Below are 25,370 nucleotides of genomic sequence, written 5' to 3' on the forward strand. Positions count from 1 at the left end.
AATAATAGGTTCTTCAGTCTAGCAGAGAAAGGTCTAACACGATCCAATGGCTGGAGTTGAAGCTAGACAAATTCAGAGTGGAAATAAGGTGTAAATTTTGACAGTGAGAGTAGTTAACCATTGGAAAAATTTACCAAGGGTCATGATGGAGTCTCCATCAATGACAATTTTTGAAGCAAGATTCAATGCTTTTCTAAAAAATCTGCCCTGGGAATTATTTTGGGGATGTTCTCTGGCCTGTGTTGTACAGGAGGTCAGACTGCGTGGTCACACAGACTTCTGGCCTTGGAATCTATGACTTCATCTGAAAATTGACCCTATTCCTAGACACCAACCATCGACCATTGGCATGTACTAAGGCTAAGATGACAGTCAAGCTTAAGCTGGCATTGATGGCATGGGCCACTCTCTTGGCTCCAACTACTGCCCTAGCACTGAGCACAATTTCTGCACTCGGCATTGGTGGGAATCCTCCAGAGCTAAATGGTCCCTTTAAGAAAAAGAAAAAGAAAAAGAAACGTCCTTTTGGAGGACATTCATAAAAAGAAACAGAGGAAGCATCAGCATTCTGTGTCTTACTTGTGTACTCAGAACTGCCTTCAGACTCTCTTCTCAATGCCATTGACGCCATCACATCCCACTTTCCCAGGGCAGATCATTCTGGCTTGAACACATCTGGATACCTTGCCACTGAGTATTCTGAGGACTCAATCTCCATGCCGGAGTGTGAGCATACTGGAGTGGATTCTGGTCACCTTTCCTCAGCACTTTGTGTCATCCAGCTTCCACTTATCATCTAGCCCTCCTCTTTTGTCCCAGGACTGACATAGAGAATCTTTGATGGTATTAGGGATGAGTCTTGAGCTTTCCCATATAGGCCTTAGGTCTCAAATCCTTCATTTCAACCACCAGCTTCATCTCATACAAGGAACTGTCCCACTATTGACATGGTCTTACATACAAGACTTAAATGCTTCCAGGCGAATGTCATCTGCACTGATGCAACCTTTGGCTCTTCAAGCTCTTCTTTCTTCCCAGGCATTAGGAAGCATGCAAGCGCCAGCACTCTTGGCACCACAGTTTCTCAGACAATGCTATCAGTGGCACTGGGTCATCCAGCATTGATCCCAGTGCCCCTTCCTAGCCCTCCTAAAGATCAGCCTGGCCAGGATGACTGGGAAGAGAACAGGCCCTTGAAGAACCGTACAAGTATCCCTTGAAGGACATCATGGGAGCCACCTCCCCTGAAGACCAGATTGGAGCTTCTTCTTTGTTTCCAGCTGATGAACAGACAGTTTTAAGAGCTCCAGGGGATGATGGCACAGACTTTATAACTGCAGACAGAGGCATGACACTGGAGACTCCCAGTCCCTTCCTGGAGATTCTGCAATCACATCTGAAGGAGAAGCTATCTTTCTTACTCAGTTCCAACCTCTTGAACCCAGCCAGGGACATTTGGTTTTCTTCCTTTTTATCATCCTCTTGTCTCCTAATGTGCAAACAGGATGCAGGCAGTACCATCTGAAAGTTACCAGTTTTTAGCCGACATCCACCAGCCAACTGTATACTGGTGTCTGCAGCACAAGGAAGATCAGGGAGAACTAGAGTCTCAGGGTTTGCCCTTTTGGACAGGGCACATATTGGTCATATTTGGCAGGAGAGCAAATTCATCTGGTTCTTTTGGCCTAAGAGTAGCCAATTACATCACCATCATATCCCACTATGATTTTGTCCTTTGGGCTGCCATGATTCCTAGCCTTCATTCCCTTCCAAAGGAGCAAAATAAAGCAATAAAGAACCTAGGAATGAAGAGTCACATCCTGGCCTTTCTTTTAAGAGCTGCCTGTGAGTCCTCTGACTGACATATCAGAACTATGGTCACTGGAGTGGTCTAATGAAGATATTCCTGGGTAAAATTCTCTGATCTTATGCTGGAAATACAGGGCAGGATTAAAGATCTTCCCTATGAGGGCAGCAGCTTCTTTCTTGAAAATACCGATGGGGCCTTGGAGACAATTAAAAACACCATCCAGTTCTGCATCACGCATCCTCACCTTCCTCTGCCTTTTCCTCCCCTCTTCACAGACCCATCTCATAAGAGTCCTATTGGAAGAGATGGAGTCCCTTTTCAGGAGGAGACTCATAGAGGAGATCCTGCAGGAACACCAAAAGAAGTGTTTTTACTCCTGCTATTCCCTGATCCCCAAGAAGAGCAACCTGGACCTCAGAAACCTCAACAGGAATATAAGAACATTTACGTTCAAGATGCTCACTCTTTGGTAAATTATCCCTTCCTTATTCCAAGGAGAATGGTATGTACCAGACCCTGGTGTCACTACTAGATGCTTTGCTCCGATGGTGGAGGCTAGTTGTATGCCTTTCCAGTAATTCCCTGATTCCCTGGGTGATTTCCAAGATCAAAAAAGACAAAGCCACGATCATCCTGGTAGCTCCATACTGGTTGAGATTTGAATCGACTCAGCAAGTTCATCCACCTTTCAAGTTCAGGATGGGAACAGCCTCTATAATCCCATCATTAGGTTCCTGAGCCTGGTTTGTGGCTCTTGTCTTACAAGATGCCTACTTTGACATATCAGTTCATCTGGTTTACAAACTGAGATTCCAAGTGGGAGGTTTCCACTACAGGTACAGAGTTCTTCTCTTTCAACAGCACCAAAGGATATTCAAAGAGTGCGTGGCAGTGGCTCACCTACGATGACAAGAGAGCCAGATATATCTGTACCTTGAAGACTGGATCATTCGAGGGAGATCACCACCGCAGGTGATCTGCTCTTCACTTAATACTACATCTTTTCACCATACTGAGTCTCAGGATCAACAAAGGGAAGGCATCACTGTTGCTGACCCAGAAAATAGGGGCATAGGGGCAATGCTGCCATAGGGGCAGTGCTGGATTCCACATCAGCAAGAGAGAGATTCAGGACCATGTTAGACCTCATCAACCAGCTGCAGACTTAGTCACAAATGTCTGTAAGGTTATACCTCAGATACCTGGGTTACATGGTATCCTACACTTATGTCACACAGAATGCCAGACCTCAACTCATGCTCCATGAAAGGGCAGTTGAAATCGTGTATCTATCCAGCTAGGGCCGGCTCCAGGGTTTTTGCCACCCCAAGCGGTGCGGGGGGGTGGGAGAAGAAAAAAAGGCATTATCGTGATCGGCAGCTGCCCCTTCCCCTTGGCCTCCCCAATCACCTGCTTGCTGTGCTAGTGACTGGAGCCGGCCCTGTATCCAGCACACGACACATGGATATGAGAATGCAGGTCCCCTGAGAAGTCCTCTAATTGTTAGACTGGTGGAAGAACCCTCTCCAGGTTTGAAAAGGAGTACTCTTTTCTCCACCTCTACCTACCAAGATGACGATAATGGATACCTTCACACTTGGATGGGGAGCACACCTGTAGACCACCATCAGACCCAAGGCCCTCTGGACTCCCGAAGAGATTCACCTCCATGTAAATGTTCTAGAACTCAGAGCTATTCATCTAACATGCACAGCATTTCTTCCCATGCTATGCAGACTAACAGTCTGAGTAATGTATGCAGTGGCGTTGTAGCTATATTGTCCCAGAATATTGGAGGGACAGGGAGAGTGAGGTAATATCTATTACTGGACCAATTTCTGTTGCTGAGAGAGAGAAGCTTTTGAGCCACAGAGAGCCATAATTAGCTTAAATAGCTAAACAAAAGGTCATTTCAGGCTCAAAAAAACTTGATAAGTCCATCAAAACTGACCTTTTCTCGTAAACAGTTACAGTTTTGACAAATCAGCATTTTCTGACAAAAAAAAGTTTCATCTAAAATTCTTGATGAGCTCTACTTAGAAGCCCTGCTTCCTACTATCCAGGACTCTTATTTACCCCTAAAGCATTCAGGACTATCCATCAGCTCTATCAGGGACATTTAATAGCAACATCACCTCATCATCCCCTTGTCTAGAAGCACGCCATATTTTCCCATCCTACAGTTGCTAGGTTCCTCAGGGGTCTTATTCATGTGTTTTCCCCAGTCCAGGAACCCTCTCCTTCTTGGGATCTTTAAAGAATCTTAGGAGATTTAAGGGGTCTCCTTTTGAGTTCTCTGTCCCATCTGTCTATGAAAACAGCCTTTTTAGAAGCTATAACATCAGCTTGAAGGGTAGGGGATGTGACATTCAGGCCTTTTTGGCTGGTCCAGCTTACACCTGATGGTGTTCCATCAAAACAAAGTGACTCTTAGGTCTCAACCTAAGTTTTTACCAAGGTTGTTTCAGATCTTCATCTGAGTCAGATGATTTCATGTGCCAGTTTTCTTTCCCAAATCTCATTCCAACTCAGGACAGACAGCTGCAAGGGAGGGGTAGGAATCAGTCCCAGAGAGTTAAAAGGCCCTCCTCCTTATCAACTGGGAGGCAACTACAGGTCAATCAGGTTCAACGGAGAAAGGGTTACCAAGGTAGCAATTAGAATCAGCTGAGGGGGAGCTACCTGAGGGTAATTAGTATCAGCTGATTCCAACTGAGGGCTGCCTGAGACCTTTTTAAACCCTTCCCTAGGAGGAAGGAGAGGGAAGAGCAGAGAGAGAAGGAGCCCTGCTGCCAGGAGTGTAGGAGCAGCAAGACAGCGAGCCTCACCAGGAGGAGAGGCAGTACTCTCTCCCACAAGTGAGTAAAAATACTCTAAATAGGACTGGTGGAGATACAGGGAGCAGAGTTCTCTTGTGTCCCTAGAGAGACTACAGTACCCAAGCCTGTCTCACCAGGGCTAAAAGCAGCAGAGGCTGGGGAGACTGAGAAGGTACCTTGCCACAGTGAATGTAGTGTAACTGCAGCAAAGAGTCCTGGGGCACCTTATAGACTAACAGACGTATTGGAGTATGAGCTTTTGTGGGTGAATACCCACTTTGTCGGTTGCATGTAACTGGAATGTGCTTCATGCAAAAAGTCTCTTGTAAGGTATCATTACAAAGCTTATAATCTACTGAATGTGGTCATCCTATTTGTATAAATGTACCACTCTTGTAGCTGAAACTAGAAATAGACTCATAGGTCAGAAGGGACCAATATGATCATCTAGTCTGACCTCCTGCACAAGGCAGGCCACAGAACCCTACCCATCCACTTTTATAACAACCCCTAACCCAGGACTGAGTTATTGAAATCCTCAAAATTGGTTTGAAGACCTCAAGCTGCAGAGAATCCACCAGCAAGCGACCCATGCCCCACGCTGCAGGGGAAGGCGAAAAACCTCCAGGGCCCCTGCCAATCCGCCCTGGAGGAAAATTCCCTCCCGACCCCAAATATGGCGATCAGCTAAACCCTGAGCATGTGGGCAAGACTCACGAGCCAGCACCCAAGAAGGAATTCTCTGCAGTAACTCAGTTCCCATCCCATCCAACATCTCCCCGCAGACAATTGAGCAGACTTATCTGGTGATAATCCAAGATCAATTGCCCAAATTAAACTATCCTATCATAACATCCCCTCCATATACTTATCAAGCTTAGTCTTAAAGCCAGATAAGTCTTTTGCCCCCACTACTTCCCTCGGAAGGCTGTTCCAGAACTTCACTCCCCTAATGATTAGAAACCTTCATCTAATTTCAAGTCTAAACTTCCTAATATCCAGTTTGTACCCATTCGTCCTCGTGCCTACATTAGTACTAAACTTAAATAATTCCTCTCCCTCCCTAACGTTAACCCCCCTGATATATTTATATAGAGCAAGCATATCCCCCCGCAGCCTTCTTTTGGCCAGGCTAAACAAGCCAAGCTCTTTGAGTCTCCTTTCATAAGGCAGTTTTTCCATTCCTCGGATCATCCTAGTAGCCCGACTCTGGACCTGTTCCAGTTTGAATTCATCCTTCTTGAACATGGGACACCAGAACTGCACACAATATTCCAGATGGGGTCTCACCAGCACCTTATATAACGGTACTAACACCTCCTTATCTTTGCTGGAAATACCTCGCCTGATGCATCCTAAAATCGCATTTGCTTTTTTAACAGCCGTATCACATTGGCGGCTCACAGTCATCCTGCTATCAACCAATACCCCAAGGTCCTTATCCTCCTCTGTCGCTTCCAACTGATGCATCCCCAACGTATATCTAAAATTCTTATTATTAATCCCTAAGTGCATGACCTTGCACTTTTCACTATTGTATTTCATCCTATTACTATTACTCCAGTTTACAAGGTGGTCCAGATCTTCCTGAATAGTATCCCTGTCCTTCTCCATGTTAGCAATACCCCCCAGCTTTGTGTCATCCGCAAACTTTATTAGCACATTCCCGCTCTTTGTGCCAAGGTCAGTAATAAAAAGGTTAAATAAGATTGGTCCCAAAACCGATCCTTGAGGGACTCCACTAGTAACCTCCTTCCAGCCTGACAGTTCACCCTTCAATACGACCCGCTGGAGTCTCCCCTTTAACCAGTTCCTTATCCACCTTACAACTTTCATATTCATCCCCATCTTTTCCAATTTAACTAACAGTTCCCCATGTGGAACCGTGTCAAACGCCTTACTGAAATCGAGGTAAATTAGATCTACCGCATTTCCTTTATCTAAGTAATCCGTCACCTTCTCAAAGAAGGAGATCAGATTGGTTTGGCACGATCTACCTTTAGTAAATCCATGTTGCAATTCGTCCCAATTACCATTGACCTCTATGTCCTTAACTACTTTCTCCCTTAAAATTTTTTCCAAGACCTTACATACTACAGACGTCAAGCTAACAGGCCTATAATTACCCGGATCACTTTTATTCCCTTTCTTAAAAATAGGAACTACGTTAGCAATTCTCCAGTCGTACGGCCCAACCCCCGAGTGTATCGATTGCTTAAAACTTCTCACTAACGGGCTCGCAATTTCATGCGCCAGTTCCTTTAATATCCTCGGATGGAGATTGTCCGGGCCCTCCGATTTTGTCCTATTAAGCTGTTCAAGTTTGGCCTCTACCTCAGTTGCGGTAATATCCACCACCATATCCACATTCCCGTTTATCATCCCTCCATCATCGCTAAACTCCTCACTAGTCTTATTAAAAACTGAGGCAAAGTACTTATTTAGATATTGGGCCATGCCTAGGTTATCCTTAACCTCCATTCCATCCTCAGTGTATAGCAGCCCCACTTCTTCTTTCTTTGTTTTCTTCTTATTTATGTGGCTGTAGAACCTTTTACTATTGGTTTTGATTCCCTTTGCAAGGTCCAGTTCAATGCGGCTTTTAGCCTTCCTCACTTTATCCCTACATGTTCTGACCTCACCAAGGTAGCTTCCCTTGGTAATCCCGCCTTTCTTCCACTCTCTGTAAACTTTCTGCTTTTTCCTAATCCCCTCTCTGAGTTGCTTGCTCATCCAGCTTGGCCTACAACTCCTGCCCATGGTTTTTTTCCCCTTTCTTGTGATGCAGGCTTCCGACAATTTCCGCAGCTGCGACTTAAAGTAATTCCAGGCCTCCTCCGCATTTAAATCCACTAGTTCCTCCGTCCAATCCACTTCCCTAACTAATTTCCTTAACTCTTTAAAATTAGCCCTCGAGAAGTCAAAAACCCTAATCCCAGATCTACATTTGTTTATCCTTCCATTTAGTTTGAACTGAATCAGCTCATGATCACTCGAACCAAGGTTGTCCCCTACCACCATTTCTTCTACGAGGTCCTCACTGCTCACCAAAACCAAATCTAAAATGGCATCCCCTCTCGTAGGTACTTCAACTACTTGATGAAGAAATCCATCCACTATCACATCCAGAAAAATCTGACCCCTATTATTCTTGCAAGCACTCATCCTCCAGTCTATATCCGGGAAGTTGAAGTCTCCCATAATCACACATTTCCCCTTTGTGTTTACTTCATTAAAGACATTAAAGAGGTCTCTATCCATATCCAAATCAGATCCCTGTGGTCTATAGCACACCCCAAGCACTATCTCAGGGGAAGCTCTAGTTGCTTTTTTACCCAGTGTGATTTTTGCCCAGACAGACTCTGTCTTATCCATTCCATCGCTTCTTATTTCATTACAGTTAATCTCATCATTGATGTACAAGGCTACTCCACCACCTTTGCCTTTCTTCCTGTCTTTTCTAAACAGCACATAGCCTTCAATACCTGTACTCCAGTCATGAGTACTATCCCACCAGGTTTCTGTTATCCCTATAATATTCGGTTTCACTTCCTGCACCAGTAGCTCCAGTTCCTCCATCTTGTTACCTAGGCTCCTCGCATTAGTGTACAGACATTTTAATTTTTGGCATTTGGCATCAGTGACATTCTTTCCCTCGTCGTGCACAGACCTTCTATCACCATCATCACCCATTAATCTGGTTTCTACTCCACTATTCCTCCTTGGATCAATTCTTTGGTCCGCAAGGGTATCCCCTCTCACTTTGTTTACTTCCCTGTCCAGGTTATATTCCGGCGTGGAGATCTCCTGAACATCTCCCAACCATCTCCCCCAACTTCCTAGTTTAAAGCTCTCTTGATGAGGTCGGCGAGCCTCCATCTTAGAATTCTATTTCCCTCCTTACTTAGATGAAGTCCATCCTGAGCGAACAGTTTGTCTATCCGTAAACGCTTCCCAATGACCGTACATCCCAAAGCCCTCCTTATAACACCAATGCCTGAGCCATCTGTTGATCGCCATAATCTTGTCACTCCTTCGTCGCCCTGCTCTAGGAACTGGCAGAATCCCACTGAAGATCACCTGAGCCTCGATTTCTTTGAGCGTCTTCCCCAGTCTGGCATAGTCCTCCTTGATACAGTCCAGCAAGTAACTAGCCATATCATTCGATCCCACATGAAGGACAATCAACGGATTCTTTCCCGCTCCCGCTAGGATCCTATTCAGCCTCAGGTCCACATCCTGTATCTTAGCCCCTGGCAGACAGCATACCCTTCTGTTCTCCCGATCAGGTCTAGTTACAGGCCTGTCTATTCTTCTCAGTAAAGAATCTCCAATCACGTAGACTTGCCTTTTCCTGGCGACAGTGTGATTCTCCGGTCTATCCCCCACACCAGCTGGCCGCAAGTCCTCTCGATTTGTATTCGCCCTTACAATCCTCCTAGGGCTCATACTTGGTGTCGCCTCCATTGACTCCTCCCCTCCTTCTGCAGGACTAGCTGTTCCTCTCTTTTTCCTTGCCCTCTCTCCTTCAGCAGCCTGCTGTGCTCCATCTTCATTTTCCAACTCAGCAAACCTGTTCCTGAGTTCTATGTCTCCATCACTGGCCCGTCTTTTCCTCTGCCTGGTTCTCCTAGTCACATGCTTCCACTGTCCACTTTCCTCACCCAGCAGCCCCTCCTCAGAGTTCTTTGGTCCTGCTTCTATCCGCTCGCCTGAGCTTATCCCCTGTGCCTCATCATGTCTGTGTTCCATTATCTGCTCAAACCCCCTTCTAAACTCAGCCAGAGTTTCCACCTGCATCTCCAGTCCTCTTATCTTTTCTTCCAGCAGCTCTATCAGGCGGCACTTCATGCAGACGAAACACCTTTCAGGTGCCCCCTCCAGGACCATGTACATGCCACAGCTACCGCATCCAGTCATCCTCAGTGTGTCTCTACCTGCTGCCTCTGCCTCAATCATACCCTTCCAACTCTGTGCCTGGCAATCCACGCCTCACACCGCACCACAGGCCACCAACAAGCCCTGGGCTGCTGGCAGACCCCTGCCCCTTCCCTTGTCTGACTTCCTGGTTTCTCTGCCTTGGTCTCCCCTGTAACCTCCCCCTGGAAACTCCCACTGAAACTCCCCTGTTAGCAGCTCTGTTGGCTGGCTCCTGTGCCGCTGCCTGAGTGCCTGGCTCCTTATATAGGACCCCTAATCAGGTAAGCCCCGTCCCCAACTCAGGGCTTAGGGCTCAGCCTTGCTCCCAGCACACGGCCCCTAGCAGCCTGCACACACACTCACTCACACACAAACTCCACAATACAATGTGAAATATAACTCTGAGGGCCTATTGTAATTATGCAAAGTGTGGGCCATTAATGGTGGTTTGGAATCTTGGTGACTCCTATTAACCAGGACCATTGTCTGCAGATGGCTGTTTTACCTATAAGTCTTCCTGTATATGTGTGTGCTGGCAAGTGGGTATTGAAGTCTTTCAGTGACATGTGATCATGTAACCTGAACTGGAATCCATCTTTAACCTGGTGCTTTTCCAGTGTGTCTGGGGGGGGGGGTAACCCAGAGGGACAAAGGGTTCCCACCTTATGCAAAAGACATTTAAAGGGGTGGAACAGAAGAAAGGGGAGAGAGGAAAGCCATCATGAAGAATCCCCTAGCTACCACCTAATCTGGAACAACAGCTGTATCAGGGGAAAGAATTGTGCCCAGTCCTGGAAGGTGTCTAGTCTGAGGAAAAAACTTACTGAAGCATCTCTGAGAGTGAGATTATCTGTATTCAGTTTGATTAGATATAGATTGTGCATTTTATTTTATTTTGCTTGGTGACTTAGTTTGTTCTGTCTGTTACTACTTAGAACTACTTAAATCCTACTTTCTGTATTTAATAAAATCACTTTTTACTTATTAATTAACTCAGAGTATGTATTAATACCTGGGGGAGCAAACAACTGTGCATAGCTCTCTATCAGTGTAATAGAGGGAGAACAATTTATGAGTTTACCTGCATAAGCTTTATACAGGGTAAAACAGATTTATTTGGGATTTATTAGACCCCATTGGGGGTTGGGCATCTGAGTGCTAAAGACAAGCACACTTCTGTGAGCTGTTTTCAGGTAAGCCTGCAGCTTTGGGGCAAGTAATTCAGACCCTGGGTCTGTGTTGGAGCAGATGGGAGTGTGTGGCTCAGCAAAACAGGGTGCTGGAGTCCTAAGCTGGCAGGGAAAACAGGAGCAGAGGTAGTCTTGGCACGTCAGCTGGCAGCTCCCAGGGGGGTTTCTATGATCCAACCTGTCACACCTTCCTTAGAGGTTTTTAAGGTCAGGCTTGACAAAACTCTGGCTGGGGTGATTTAGTTGGGGATTGGTCCTGCTTTGAGCAGGGAGTTGAACTAGATGACCTCCTGAGGTCTCTTCCAACCCTGATATTCTATTATTCTAGCCTTGTGCATCCTGTTAATCCTGCTGCTCCTTGTTCTGTCTCAGTTCCTCCCCCGCTCCTCGCCCCCCCCCCCATAGCATTTAACAGTGTCAGGTCAGCTGATTGAGGAACTGCAGCTCTGGTTGGTCTTGTATTCACATTGGGCTATCGCAGAAGTCTTGTATCTCTGTAGATCTGGGACCTTGAGATGTTCAGGGGACAATGGGGACTTGTTTGAGTGCTGTGGGAAGAGGCCTGATCTCCAGATCACAATCAAGGAAGAAAAAATACCTGGGGATAAGTCACTGAAGGTGTCCAAAGTCACTGGGAGTACATATGCCCTTCGTCCTTCATTGGCAAACACACTCTCTATAACAAATATGCTCTTTACAGATACCACATTGGGCTGTGAACTGTGTACATCTCACATGATGATCCTAATATGCCAGCATAATGTGAGGGATATTGTGCTGCAGGGAGTGGTGTGAGTGACTCAACAGGGAGTGCTTTTCTCTCTGAGTCAGTGCTGACTGACACCCCAGTATTGTGCTAGGAGTCACTGTGCTGCAGGGAGTGGGTGATTTGATAGAGGAGTGCTGTCTGCTCTGAGTCAGTGCTAATCCTGAAGTACTAAGGAAGGGGTAGTCAATTATTTTTTGTCATGGTCCCCATTTCTTGGTCAAGGTACATTCACGGTCCAGACTCCAGAGAAACATTTTTCACATCGCAATAACAATAATGATAATAGAGAAATCTTTTTATTTACTTATTTGTTCAGAACATCTGGTTGTCCACATTTGACCCGCAGTCCTCCTATTGACTGCCCCTGTACTAAGGGATGCTGTGCTGCAGGGAATACTGGCATTCAAATGAGGGTAAAATCAAAGGGCTGATCACTTGTGGCCATTAATGATCTAAGGTCTGGCTGCCTAAGAGCTGAGGCATAAGTTCTTTGCCTTGGACAATTTGAAACTAGGTAATTCAAATTCTGCTTCCATAAATCCCCGCAAGTGGTTTCCATCAGATATGAGATTTCTCTTCACTTCTCTCCTTAGATGCTGTGTTGCACTTCTGTATACTCCTGTTCTCCCCCAGATGCAGCTGCTTTTAAGTGACAAGTGAAGAAGTCTCCACTTAACACACAGTCAACCTGTGGAACTGTTTGCCAAAAGCTGTTGTGAAGGCCTAGACTATAACAGGGTTCAAAAAAGAAGTAGATAAGTTCATGGAGGATAGATCCATCAATGGCTATTAGCCAGGATGGGCAGGGATGGTGTCCCTAGCCTCTGTTTGCTGGAAACAGGGAATGGGTGATGGGATGGATCACTTGATGATACCTGTTCTGAGCTTATAGCAGCACAGTTGCATTGGTGTCAGTCGGGGGATGCTCTGAGGTGAGAATGGGTGTCAGTCAAAGGGTTGTTCTGAGGTGAGAGTTGAGATCGATTGGGGGCTTGCAGTGAGGTCAGAGTTGGTGTAAATTGGGGGGCTGCTGAAAGGTGAAACTTGGTATCTATCAGGTGGGGTTGTTCTCAGGTGATAGTTTTTTTACGTCCATGTGTGGAATGAATTTTGTTGTGTGCACCAATATTGAGTTGATGTGTGACACATCACCTTCATATTGGTGCACATAACAAAATTCATGTAGTGGGGGTGGGGCCAAGGGGTTCAAAATGTGGGAGGGGGCTCAGGGCTGGGGCAGAGGGTTAGGGTGTGTAGCGGGGGGTGAAGGCTCTGGCTGGGGGTGTAGGCTCTGGGGTGGGGCTGAGGATGAAAGGTTCAGGGTACAGGAGAGGGCTCAGGGCTGGGGTAGAGGGTTGGGTGCAGGAGGTGAGGGCTCCAGCCAGGTGTGAAGGCTCTGGGCTGGGGCAGATGAGGGATGTGGGCTGTGGGGTGGGTCTGGGGATGATGGGTTTAGGGTTTAGGGTGTAGGCTGCCCCGGGGCTGTGTTGGGGAGAGAGAATTCCCCCCAGCCCTCTCTTGATGCAGCAGCTTGGGGCCAAGGAAGAGGCGTCTCCCCCAGCCGTGGCAGCTCTGGGGTGGGCTGGGCTGGGCTGAGCGAGGAGCACCTCTCTCCAGCAGCTTCGGTGGGCCTGGGCTGGGCCGAGAAAGGGGCTCCTCTCCCCAGCAGCTCTGTCTGGCCTGGCCCGGGCTGGGCTGAAGGAGGGGCTCCTCTCCTCCGGCCACAGCAAGTCTGGGGCAGGTCTGTGTTGGGGCCAGCAGGGAGGGGCACCTCTCCCTGCCGCAGCAGGTCCATGTTGGGGAAGAGGCTTCTCTACCCGCTGCAGCCTTGAGCCCCTGCAAAGGGCTTAACAGGCAGCTGCACAGCCATACAGCTTAAAAGAAATGTAGGAGTTGGTGTCAATTGGAAGGATGCTCTGAGGTGAGAGTTGGAGTCAATTGCGGGGGGGTTGCACTGAGGTGAGAGTTGGTAAAAAATCAGGGGGTAGCTCTGAGAGCTGGTGTCAAACAGGTGGTTGCTCTGAGGTGACAGTTGGTATCAGGTGGGGGTGATTGTGCTGAGGTGAGAGTTGGTATCTGTTCAGGGGAGGTTGCACTGAGGTGACAAGTGGCATGAATCTGGGGCATGCTCTGAGGTGACAGTTGGTATCAATGGGGATGGCTGAGCCGAGGTGAGAGTTTGTGTCAATCGTGGATGTTGCTCTGAGGTGAGAGTTGGTATCTGTGGAGAGCGGGGTTTGAAGTGAGGTGAGAGTTGTTCACTCTGAGGGTTCCCTGAGGTGAGTATTGGTATCAATGGGAGGTTCCTCTGAGGTGGGAGTTAGTATCAATGGGCAGGGGTTGCTCTGAGGTGAGAGTTGGTATCAATTGAGAAGTTGCTCTGAGATAAGAGGTGGTATAAGAATATAAGAATTGCCATACTGGGTCAGATCAATGGACCATCTAGTCCAATATTCTGTCTTCTGACAGTGGCCAGTGCCAGATGCTTCAAAGGCAATGAACTGAACAGGGCAATTATCAAGTGATCTATCCCATCAACCATTCCCAGCATCTGGCAGTCAGATGCTTGGGGACACAGAGTATGGGATTGCACCCCAGACCGTCTTGGCTAATAGCCATTGATAGGCTTATCCTCCATGACTTTATCTTCTTTTGTGAACCCAGTTATAGTTTTGGCCTTCACAACATCCCCTGGCAATGAGTTCTACAGGTTGAGTGTGCCTTGTGTGAAGAAATACTTCCTTTTGTTTGTTTTAAAGCTGCTGCCTATTAATTTCCTTGGGTGACCCCTATTCTTGTGTTTTGTGAAGGGGTCAATAACACTTCCGTGTTCACTTTCTCCACACCATTTGTGATTTTATAGACCTCTGTCATATTCCCCCTTATTCATCTCTTTTCCAAGCTGAACAATCCCAGTCTTTTAAATCTCTTCTCATATGGCAACCGTTCCATATCCTTAATCATTTTTGTTGCCCTCTACATCTTTCCATTTCTAATATATCTTTTCTGAGAAGAAGCAACCAGAACTGCATTCAGTATTCAAGTTGTGGGCATACCATGAGTTGATATTGCGGCATTATTTTTAATGTCTTATTATCTATCCTTTTCCTAATGGTTATTAACATTCTGTTAGGTTTTTTTGTCTGCCATTGAACACTCAGCAGATGTTTTCAGAGACTGACTCCAAGATCTCTTTCTTGAATGGTAACATCTAGTTTAATGCCCCATCATTTTGTGTGTATGGTTGGGATTATGTTTTCCAATGTGCATTACTTTGCATTGGTCAATATTAACTTTTTTCTGCCATTTTGTCACCCAGCCACCCAGTTTTGTGAGATTCACTTTGTAACAATTTGCAGTTTGCTTTCTACTTAACTATCTTGAATAATTTTGTATCATTTGCAAAGTTTCCCACTTCACTGTTTACCAGTTTTTCCAGATCATTTATGAAGATGTTGAAGAGCACTGGTCCCACTACAGATTCCTGAGGGACATCACTACTTACCTTTCTCCATTCTGAAAACTGACCATTTATTCCTACCTTTTGTTTCCTGTCTTTTAGGCTCATAAGAGGACTTCCCTCTTATCCCATGACCCCTTACTTTGCTTAAGAGCCTTTGGGGAGGGTTTTCTGAAAGTCCAAGTACACTATATCCACTGGTTCACATGCTTGTTGCCACCTCAAATAATTCTAATAGATTGAGTCATGATTTCCCTTTATAAAAGCTGTGTTGACTCTCCTCCAACTAATTGTGTTTATCTATGTCTCTGATAACAGCCCCAGGTCTGGTTCATGCCCCCAAAGCTGCAAACTTTACCAAAAACTGCTCAGCAAGTCACTTATCTCCAGCACCTAGACACCCAGCTCCCAATGGGATCCAAACCCAAAATATATCCGGTTTACTCTGTATAAAGCTTATACAGAGTAAACTCATAAATTGTCCACCCTCTGTAACACCTGAGAGATATGCATAGCTGTTTGCTCCCCCAGATATTAATCACTTACTCTGGGTTAATTAATAAACCAAAGTGATTTTATTAAGTATAAAAAGTAGGATTTAAGTGGTTTTAAGTAATAACAGACAGAACAAAGTAAGTTACCAAGCAAAATAAAACAAAACATGTAAATCTAAGCCTAATCCATTTAAGAAACTGAATACAAGTAAATCTCACCCTCAGAGATGTTCTATAAGCGTCTTTCACAGACTAGACTCAGTCTTAGTCTAGGCCTAATCCTTTCCCCAGTACAGTTCTTGTTAGTTCCAGCTCAGGTGGTAACTAGAGGATTTCTCATGACTGGCAGTCCCCTTTGTTCTGTTCCACCCGCTTTTATATCTTTGGCACAAAGGGGGAAATTTTTGTCTCTCTTTGGGTTCCTACCCTTCCTTCTAAATGGAAAAGCACCAGGTTTAAGATGGATTCCAGTATCATGTGACATGTTCACATGTCCTGTGAGACTTCATTACTCACAGGCTGGCACCAGGGACACAGGAAGGCTTACAAGTAAAAAGAGCCATTTACAACCAGTTGTCCTAGTTAACGGGGGGCCATCAAGATTCCAAGCCACCATTAATGGCCCACACTTTGTATTGTTACAGTAGGACTTCAGAGTAATACTTCATATTTCTAACTTCGGATACAAGAATGATACATTCATACAAATAGGATGAACGCACTCCGTAGATTATAAGCTTTGTAATGATACCTTACAAGACACCTTTTGCATAAAGCATTTTCCAGTTACATTATATTTACACTCATAAGCATATTTCCATAAAACATATGGAGTGTAATGTCACAAAGAAATTATGGATGGCAGTGCAGTTCCTCACTGAAGAAGATTCGCAGGCGCCTGACATTCTGCGTGATATGAATAGAAGCAACTTTAGATTGCTTTTGACATTTACAGAGCAGGTGCGTAGAGAGAAGACCATCACTTTTGGGCTCGGGAAACAAGTACTGTATGGTGGAATCGTATTGTCATGTAAGTGTGGGATGACAAACAGTGGCTACAGAACTTTTGGATGTGGAAAGCCACCTTCCTGGAACTGTGTGTGGAGCTCACCCAGACCTGCAGCAGGAGGACACCAGAATGAGAGCTGCCCTCTTGGTAGAGAAGCATGTGGCAATCAATGTGTGGAAGCTGGTAACTCCGGACTGGTACCAGTCGGTCACAAATCAATTTGGAGTGGGGAATTCAACTGTTGGAGCTGCGTTAATGGAAGTGTGTAGGGTAATATATTGCATCCTGCTACGAAGGACCGTGACTCTGGGAAATGTGCGTGAAATAGAAATGGGTTTGCAGAAATGGGTTTCCCTAACTATGGAGGGGCGATAGATGGCACACATATTCCAATTTTGGCACCAGACCACCGTGCGATGGAGTACATCAATAGGAAGGGGTATTTCTCCATGGTGCTGCAGGCACTTGTGGATCACCATGGATGTTTCACTGACATCAGTGTGAGGCGGTCTGGGAAGGTGCATAATGCATGTATCTTCAGGAACACCAGCCTGTACAGAAAGCTACTAACGGGAACTTTCTTTCCTAACCAGAAGATTACAATGTGGGGTGTTAAATGCCCATAGTGATTCTGGGGGACCTTGCCTACCCCTTAAAGCTGTGGCTCATGAAATCTTATGCAGGACTCCTGGACAGCAGTAAGGAGCGGTTCAACAGCAGGCTCAGTAAGTGACGGATGACAGTTGAATGTGCAGATTAAAGGTGCACTGATGGTGCCTTTATGGCAGGTTGGACCTCACTGAGGATAATATTCCTATGGTCATAGCTGCATGCTGTACGTTGCATAATCTCCAAGAAGCTAAAGGTGAAAGGTTTGCACAAGGGTGGAGTACGGAGGCAGACTGCTTGGCTGCTGATTTTGAGCAGCCAGATACCAGGGTTGTCAGAGGATCCCAGAGGGGAGCTACAGGGGAGTCGCATCTTACGCAGGGGTTAGTTCCAAAGTCGGCGCGTAAGGTGAAAATTGCCTATAGTCAAACGCTCATTGAGTGGAATGGCGGGTGGAATCGCTCGCACTACAGGTAAAGTATTTAAATTGCTATTTTTCTTTTTTTGTTTTGTTTTGCCGAACACGTATAGTTAAAATTGCGTAAGTTAAATGCGCCTATGGTGCGGCTCCATTGTATGTGAATCAGGGAGGCTTTGAGGCAGCACTTTGACAATGATCACCAGTAACATATATCTCTGTCTGAGTTGCTTTAATGTTACATTACATGTAGTTTTCCTAGGGGGCAATGGTGACATCTGAGGCCTTATATTCCTGTAATAAAGTGATTAAAATGCCTGTGTATGTATTGGCAATGCCTGCAATCTCACCTTGTAGAAAAAAAATAAAGGTGATTTACCATTATAAAAGTTTGCTTTTATTGCACAAGAAGCCACACACACAAACACTCATATGCTTGGTGGGAAAGGAGGAATCAGGGAAGGGCAGACTTTCACAACTGTGTGTAGGTCCAGCTATCGCTATGAAAATTGTCCCAGCGGTTGGAATGAAGGGGAAACCAAGAAATCCTGGAAGGTGGAAAGGAATATGCTGGCAGAGTTTGGGGTGGGGGGCATGGAAAAGAGTTCTGAATGTACTGCAGTTGGAGTTGAGCACTAATCTGCTCAGTCTGCATTATTAAGGACTTCAGCATCTGTGTTTGCTCCTCCATTACTTTAATCATCCGCTCAGAATGCGTGATTCTCTTTTTTGTCCTGTTGTTCAGCTTTTTTCTGCATTGGAGCACTGCAGGACCTCACAGAACATGCCTGCTTTGCTGTGTCTTGAGCGCATTCTTATCTCATGGAGACGCTCAGCTGAGATGTGTGGGGTGTTCCTGAAGGCCACATCTGGTGAAGCACAGGGGACAATGCACAGAAGCGGGATTGTTAAATTCACACACAGCACTGAAACATTTCTGTTAAATACTGTACATCTTTTGCAACATTGCCATCACTTTCTCACTGACCGTAGCCAGGCATGCATCTCTGCGAACACCCAAAGTATGATGAGTGTTGGTGGGGAGAGGGGGAGGATGGGGCTCTCCACATGGTGAAAACAGCACACACTCTTTGCAAGAAGAACAGGAGTATTTGTGGCATAGAGACTAACACATTTATTTGAGTATAAGCTTTTGTGGGCTACAGCCCACTTCATTGGATGCATAGAATAGAAAAGATAAGAAATGAGTATATGTGTGTGTGTATGTATGTATATATATATATATATATATATATATATATATATATATATATACAGAGAAGATGCCATACCAGCTCTAAGAGGCTAATTAATTAAGATGACCTGTTATCAGCAGGAAAAAAACTTTTGTAGTTATAATCAAGGTGGTCAATTACAGACAGTTGACAAGAGGTGTAAGGATAGTCTCCTCACAGAGACTAGGAATGGCTGAGTCATTATACTACTTGAATCTATTTCCTTATGATAACTATCCTTACACCTCTTGTCAACTATCTGTAATTGACCATCTTGATTATCACTACAAAAGTTTTTTTTCCTGCTGATAACAGGTCATCTTAATTAATTAGCCTCTTAGAGCTGGTATGGCATCTTCTCTGTATGTATATACTCTTCTTATATGTTCCATTCAATGCATCTGATGAAGTGGGCTGTAGCCTACGAAAGCTTATGCTCAAATAAATTTGTTAGTCTCTAAGGTGCCACAAGTACTTCTGTTCTTTTTTCGGATACAGACTAACATGGCTGCTACTCTGAAACCTGACTCTTTGCAAGGGTTGTAGTGCAACATTCTAGGGAACAAATTCTAAAATTCTCCCACACTTTTCCACAGGCAGGTGTAATTCTAGCAGATATCTCACTGCTAAGTGTAAGCAGGGAAACAAGGGTACATCTACTCCATGCTTGTGGCTTCCACCCTGCTCACCTATGTGCCACTTTGGTCCTTGCACAAGTGATTGCCAAATGGCCCTGGAAAGTTTCCTACAATGGGGGAAGGAACAAAGCTGCTCTGCCACGGAACCTTTGGCAGAAGATTACTGAAGACCTCCAGGAAACTTTTCTCAAAATCTCTCTGGAGGATTCTCGTGAGATCTCAGTCTGCATCAGCATCTTGCTCCACCATACTGATTAGCTACACAGGGTAATGTCCAGTTCACAGAAACACAGCTAGCCTCCCACGTTTCTTCTATGAACCCACTTCCGCGCTACACAAGCCACAACCACTTACCAGGAGTCTCATCTCCTGCTTCTTGCTTGCCGGAGAGCAACTGCTGAGACTGGCTAGAAACCTCTGAAGTGAAGAACAGTTCCTGGCTGTCTGCCCCACCAGCCAACCCCACCGGGAGCTGCACATCCTCATCTAACTCCACCTCTTCATCAATAACTTCATTCTCTGGGTTAGGTCCTCTTTCCGCCACCTCCATGCCCGCTGAAGTATCCATGGGGCTGTTGGCAGTCGAGGTGGGGTCGCCACCAAGGATAGCATCCAGCTCCTTATAGAACCAGCAGGTCTTAGGTGAAGCACCTGAGTGATGGTTTGCCTCCCTCACCTTATGGTACACCTGCCTCAGCTCCTACATCTTTGCTCTGCACTGCAGCATGTTCTGATCATAGCCCCTTTTTCACAAGCCTCAAAAAATCTGCCCATAGGTATCCTAATTCTTACAGCTCAAGCGCAGCTAGGACTGCATAGCCTCCTCTCCCCATATATGGAGCAGATCCAACCGTTCTGCAGTGGTCCATGCATTTGCTGCAATAATCCACCATGGTCACCTGGGAAGATGCGATGAGAACTCTCCATGCTGAGCAAACAGGAAATGGAATTTCAAAAATTCCCAGGGCTTCTAAGGGGCGGATGGTTGTTTATCTGGCTGCAGGGCAGTGGAGTTCAAACTGCTGACCAGCGTGGTCAGGATGGGCATTGTGGGACACCTCCTGGAGGCCAGTTAAGGTGATGAAATGAAGGGTGGTGTCTACACTTGCACTTTGTTAACAAAATTGTAGAGGAAAATTTCTCATGAAGGTGGATGTATTTTATCACCAAAACCAGGCATTTTTTCTGATAAACGTCACCGTGCAGTGTACACATTCACTGTTTGAGTCCACAAACAGCAGTTTTGATGACATAACTTAGTAGTATAGACAAGGCCTATGTGTCAATGGCAGAATTGCACTAAATTGAGAGTTGGTGTCAATCAGGGCGGGTATTCTGAGGTGATAGCTAGTGTAGATCGGAGTGGGGGTTGCAATGAGATGAGAGTTGGTATGAATGAGGGTGTTGTGCTTAGGTGACAGGTGTTATCAATTGGGAGGAGCACTCTGAAGTAAGAATTGGTATCAGTGGCTAGGGTTACACTGAGATCAGAGCTGGTATCATTGGGGACGAGGTTGCTCTGAGGTAAGAGTTGGTATAAATTGTGGGGGGGTTGCTCTGAATTGTAAATTGGTATCATTCAGGAGGTTGCTCTGGTAAGAGCTGATATTGATTGGAGGTTGTGCTGAGGAGAAAGTTGGTATCAATCAAGGGGCTTATATTGATGTGAGAGATGGTATCAAGGGGGGGCACTTTGCTGTGAGATTTTTTGTATCTGTGGGAGGTTGTGCTGAGGTGATAATTTTAATGATCCGGAGATTGCTCTGAGCTGAGAGTTGGTTTCAGTTGGGGTTAATCTGAGGTGAGAGTTGGTACCAATTGGGGTTGTGTGTTACTCTGGGTGTGATAGCTGATGTCAGCTGGTTGTGTGTTCTCTGAGGTGATAATTGGTATTAATTATAGAGGTTGCTCAGTGATCAGAGTTCCTATCAACTGTGGGGAGAACAGGTGTCAATCAAGGGGGTTGCAATGAGGTGAGAGTTTGAATCACTGGGTGGTTGTGCTGGGATGAGAGCTGGTATCAATCTGGTGTGTTTTTTCTGAGATGAGAGCTAATATCAATCAGAGGGTTGCTCTGAAATGAAAGTTGGTGTCAATCAGGAGCCTGCTGTAAGGTGAGAGGTGGTGTATATCAGAAGGGTTGCTCTGAGGTCAGAATTAGTATCAGTGTGGGGAGTTTCCCTTAAAATGAGAGTTAAATGTCAAATGTGGGGTTGCACTGAGGGGAGGTGGGATAAATGAGAGAGGTTTTTCTGAGTTGAGAGTTGTTATTAATCGGGAAGTTGCTCCAAGGTCAGAGTTGTTATAAATCCTGGGATTTCCCTCAGGTGACTGTTGCTATCAATCAGGGGGTAGCTCTGAGGTTAGAGTTGATATCGATTGGGGTGAGGGGGAATTGCATTGATGTGTTAGTTTGAATCAATCAAGGTGATTGTGCTGAGGTGAGAGGTGGTATCAGTTGGTGCCCTCTGATGTGAATGTTGGTATAAGTTGGGGGGTTGTGCTGAGGTGAGAGTTTGAATGAATCAAGGGGATTGTGTTGAGATGAAAACTGGTGTCAATCCAGGGTGCCCTCTGATTTGAGTGTTGATATCAGGAGAGGATTGCACTGAGGTTAGGGTTGGTATTAATCGCAGAGTTGCTGTAAGGTATCAATGGTGGGGCTTGCACTGAAGTAAGAGTTGGTATCAGTTGGGGACTTTGAGGTGAGTGTTGGTGTCAGAGGGGATTGAGGTGAGAGATTATTTCCAACATCCGGAATTGGGACACTGGGGAGGGCTCTGAGTTACTATATAGAATTCTTTCCCAGGTGTCTGGCTGGTGGGTTGCATCCACACACTCAGAGTCTAACTGATCCTCTTATTTGAGAGTGCCTTCCTTGTATCATAGGGCACTCTTAACTTGCTGTTTTAGAAGTAGAGTAAATGATGGATTCTCTGTCACTTGAAGTCTTTAAATCAAGATTTGAGGACTTCCAGAGATTATGGTCCTATTACAGGAGTGGGTGGGTGAGGTTCTGGGACCTATGAAGTGAAGGAGGTCAGACTATATGATCATGATAGTCCTTTCTGGTCTTAAAGTCTATGAGTCTATGTCAATTGGGGTCTCTGAGATGAGAGATGGTTTTAGTCGAGAGGAGACCTCTGAGGTTAGATGTGATGTCAGTTGTGAATGGGACTCTGAGGTCTGAGATTGTGTCCGCTGAGTAGTCAAAGATCAGGCAGTTCTGGGACCCTGTTTTGGAGAACTCTGCTGGGGTTCCTCTGAGTTGGAGATTGTGTCTGTTGTGGAAGCAGTTGGCTCTGAGATGAGAGTTGGTGTAATGTAATTCCTGTGGGGGACTGTGAGATCAGAGATGATGTTAGCTGAGGGACTGCTAGTCAGGGAGCATTCTGAGGTTAGAGATTATGCCAGTTGGGGGTTCTCTGAGGTGATATGGTAGTAAGGGAGAATGGGGCGTGATTCCATGGAGCTCTGAAATACGAGATGATGTCTGTTGGGTGATGGGGTGTTGAAGTTAGAGAGAGAGTGTAAATTGGAGGGTGGACTCTGAGGTGAGAGATGATGTTTGTTGGGGGGGCAGTTTCTTTGGTGAGAACTGGAAAGACCCTGAGGTGAGAGATGGTGTCAGTCAAGGGGAGACACCTGAGATGAGGAGAGGTGACACTTGTTGTTGGGAGCGGGGTAAGATTACTCTGAGGTTGCAGATGTTGTCCATTTGGGGACTCATGAAATTAAAGATTTTTTCAGTTGACAGGGCTTAGGGTCAAGAGAAAGCTGTGGTTCTTTGTCTTCAGTGCTCTGCTGGGGAGATCAGGTTTCATAACCAGTCCTGATCACACCCTGTGGGTAGCTAGTATGACCTCTTATCTCTTTTCTGTTTTCTTTGCAGCTACCTCATCGTCGAGTGACATTCTCTGCAGCTAATCAGGCACAGGACTTGCAGGACCCCTCACAACATAGTTACTATGACAGCGGGCTAGAAGAGTCAGAGACGCCCAGCAGCAAGTCATCATCAGGGCCCCGGATTGGGCCATTAGCTCTGCCTGAGGATCATTATGAGCGCACCACACCCGACGGTAGTATTGGGGAGATAGAGCACCCTGAAAACGGTAAGAGATCCTGCTGCATGCATGTCAGCCTCCTTCCTGCAGATTGTCTTGGTGCAGGTACTTCAAAGACTCGCAAATCTGCATCCCATGGAGGAGGGATAGGTGGGGGTGGTTAGTAGCCATATTGGGACAGACTTGGACAGCATGAGGCAGGGAGGCCAGAGAAAGTCACAGTTCTGATGGCAAGAGACCACTAAGGATGAGAAGGGGCTCAGCAAGGTGGTCACTGGAGAGGAAGAAAGAAGAAAACAGGACATGGGAGGTAGGCATAGAGGAGTCAAAGTGATGACTGGGGCTGACATGGCACAGGAAGGAGGGGACCAGAAGGCTCTGATTTGGGTTGTCAGCAGAACGTCCTGGAGGATAATTGAAGGGGAGATCTGGGCTACAGTTTGCAACTGAGCCCTTGAGCAAATCACAGCTCTTTGTGTCTTGGAACAAAGGCCAGAGGAGTGTCTGGGTTAGCATATACAATGGTGTTATATGTTAAAAATGGATTTGAAACTCCTGTTTAAACAGACCCAGAGGAGCAGCTGGGGAGAAACAAGATGGAGGGGAGAGGGCCTAGGAGATTCCTTGGTGTAGAGGTGGATATTGAAGCCATGAGAGCCTTCATAGTGGCAGAGAGGAAGAATACAAAAGGACCATCCTTGGGATAGCAAGAGACATTGGAAGAAGAAAAGACATGGTGACATGATTGTGGCAAACCCATAACAGCTTAACTCTTTTTTTATGGCCCCATCAAAAATGTCTCTTTGCTGCCATTGCAGATCATCTGCCTCTTCTCCACCTTAGCCATGGCTTGGGCACTGTTGTTGCCCCTGCCAGTGCCAGCGGTCTGTCTGTCCCCCTCAACTAATCACTTCTGTCAGGCTACGCTGCCTCCTCCTGCCAAGGCTCTGGCTGTGTGCCCAATACCTCTCCTCTTCTACCTTCTTCTGGCATTGAGGAGTTTTCCTCTGAAATGAGGCCTCTCATTAAGTGGCTGCAGAGGAACCTTTGGGGAAGAGCAAGGCATTAAAATTGTTGCTGTAAATTTTCCCAACTGTTGGGAGAGATGGAAATAAGCAGGGGTTCCCTCACTTGGGACAAGGTAGAAAAAGGGTGGCTGTGTCAGCACATTGCTGGGCACTTGCTGTGGCTGGAGCTTGCAAGGGGGCTCAGGCAGCCTGGGGGGTTGGAAAGCCACTGGACCTCTACACTGGGAATACCTGTGGTGAGATGGGGATTGCATGGTGGTAAAGGCTGGTGGGATGGGCCCCAAATCCCTTCTTATTAGTTTCTGGGACAGGGGCCTGAGAGGATATGGCTGGAGTGCACTATGTTCCAGATATTCTGGGCTGCTCAGTGGACCTGGGGGAGCACAGTCAGACCAAGTTAGAGCAATCTCTAGCACTGAAGTGCCCCCTGAATCCAGGATGTGCTAAAATGGCATAAAGCTTCCCCTCTGATTGTGGGAATTTCAAACAGACCACTTCCTCCCAAAAAGGAGAAACCTTCAGCTTGGAAAAAGGGGAGAAAGGAGAGATCTGGGGCCTGTCTGATGGGGTTCTTGGGGTCTCTACCATATGCTGTGTCATAACCCTCAGGTGAGAGCTGGGTGAGTGGAAGGGACTGTTGAGAGACCTGTGAGGAGGATTCTGATATGACACCATGTCAGCTGAGTAAGCAATGGTTGCGTGTCATCGATAATGATAGTGATCACTAGAGGGTGAAGGCTGTGTGCCTGTGAAAACAGAGGAAGGGATAGGAAAGGAAGAGAGACTAGAGCTGGACAGAGGAGGTGAAGGAAAGAGAGACAGAACAAGGGACAGATGGGGACACACAGAAGACTAAAACAAGTAGCAGAGCAGAGTTCCCACTGGCAGCATATGGCATCTGCTGGGG

General features: G+C 46.1%; 1 protein-coding gene across 3 annotated transcripts in view; it reads left to right on the forward strand.

Moving 5' to 3' along the window:
- PCDH1 (protocadherin 1) overlaps nt 1-25,370 on the forward strand; it is a 133,224-nt gene that overhangs the window by 45,037 nt on the left and 62,817 nt on the right. For all 3 annotated transcript variants that reach the window (XR_004001669.1, XM_030573225.1, XM_030573226.1), the window contains exon 4: nt 23,264-23,483. Coding sequence is in view for 2 of the 3 variants with exons in the window: in XM_030573225.1 (XP_030429085.1) it covers nt 23,264-23,483 (220 nt within the window). In the remaining variant the exon portion in view is untranslated. The remainder of the gene's footprint in view (nt 1-23,263; nt 23,484-25,370) is intronic.

The sequence above is a fragment of the Gopherus evgoodei genome, chromosome 8 (assembly GCF_007399415.2).
Source record: "Gopherus evgoodei ecotype Sinaloan lineage chromosome 8, rGopEvg1_v1.p, whole genome shotgun sequence".
Taxonomy (NCBI): domain Eukaryota; kingdom Metazoa; phylum Chordata; order Testudines; family Testudinidae; genus Gopherus; species Gopherus evgoodei.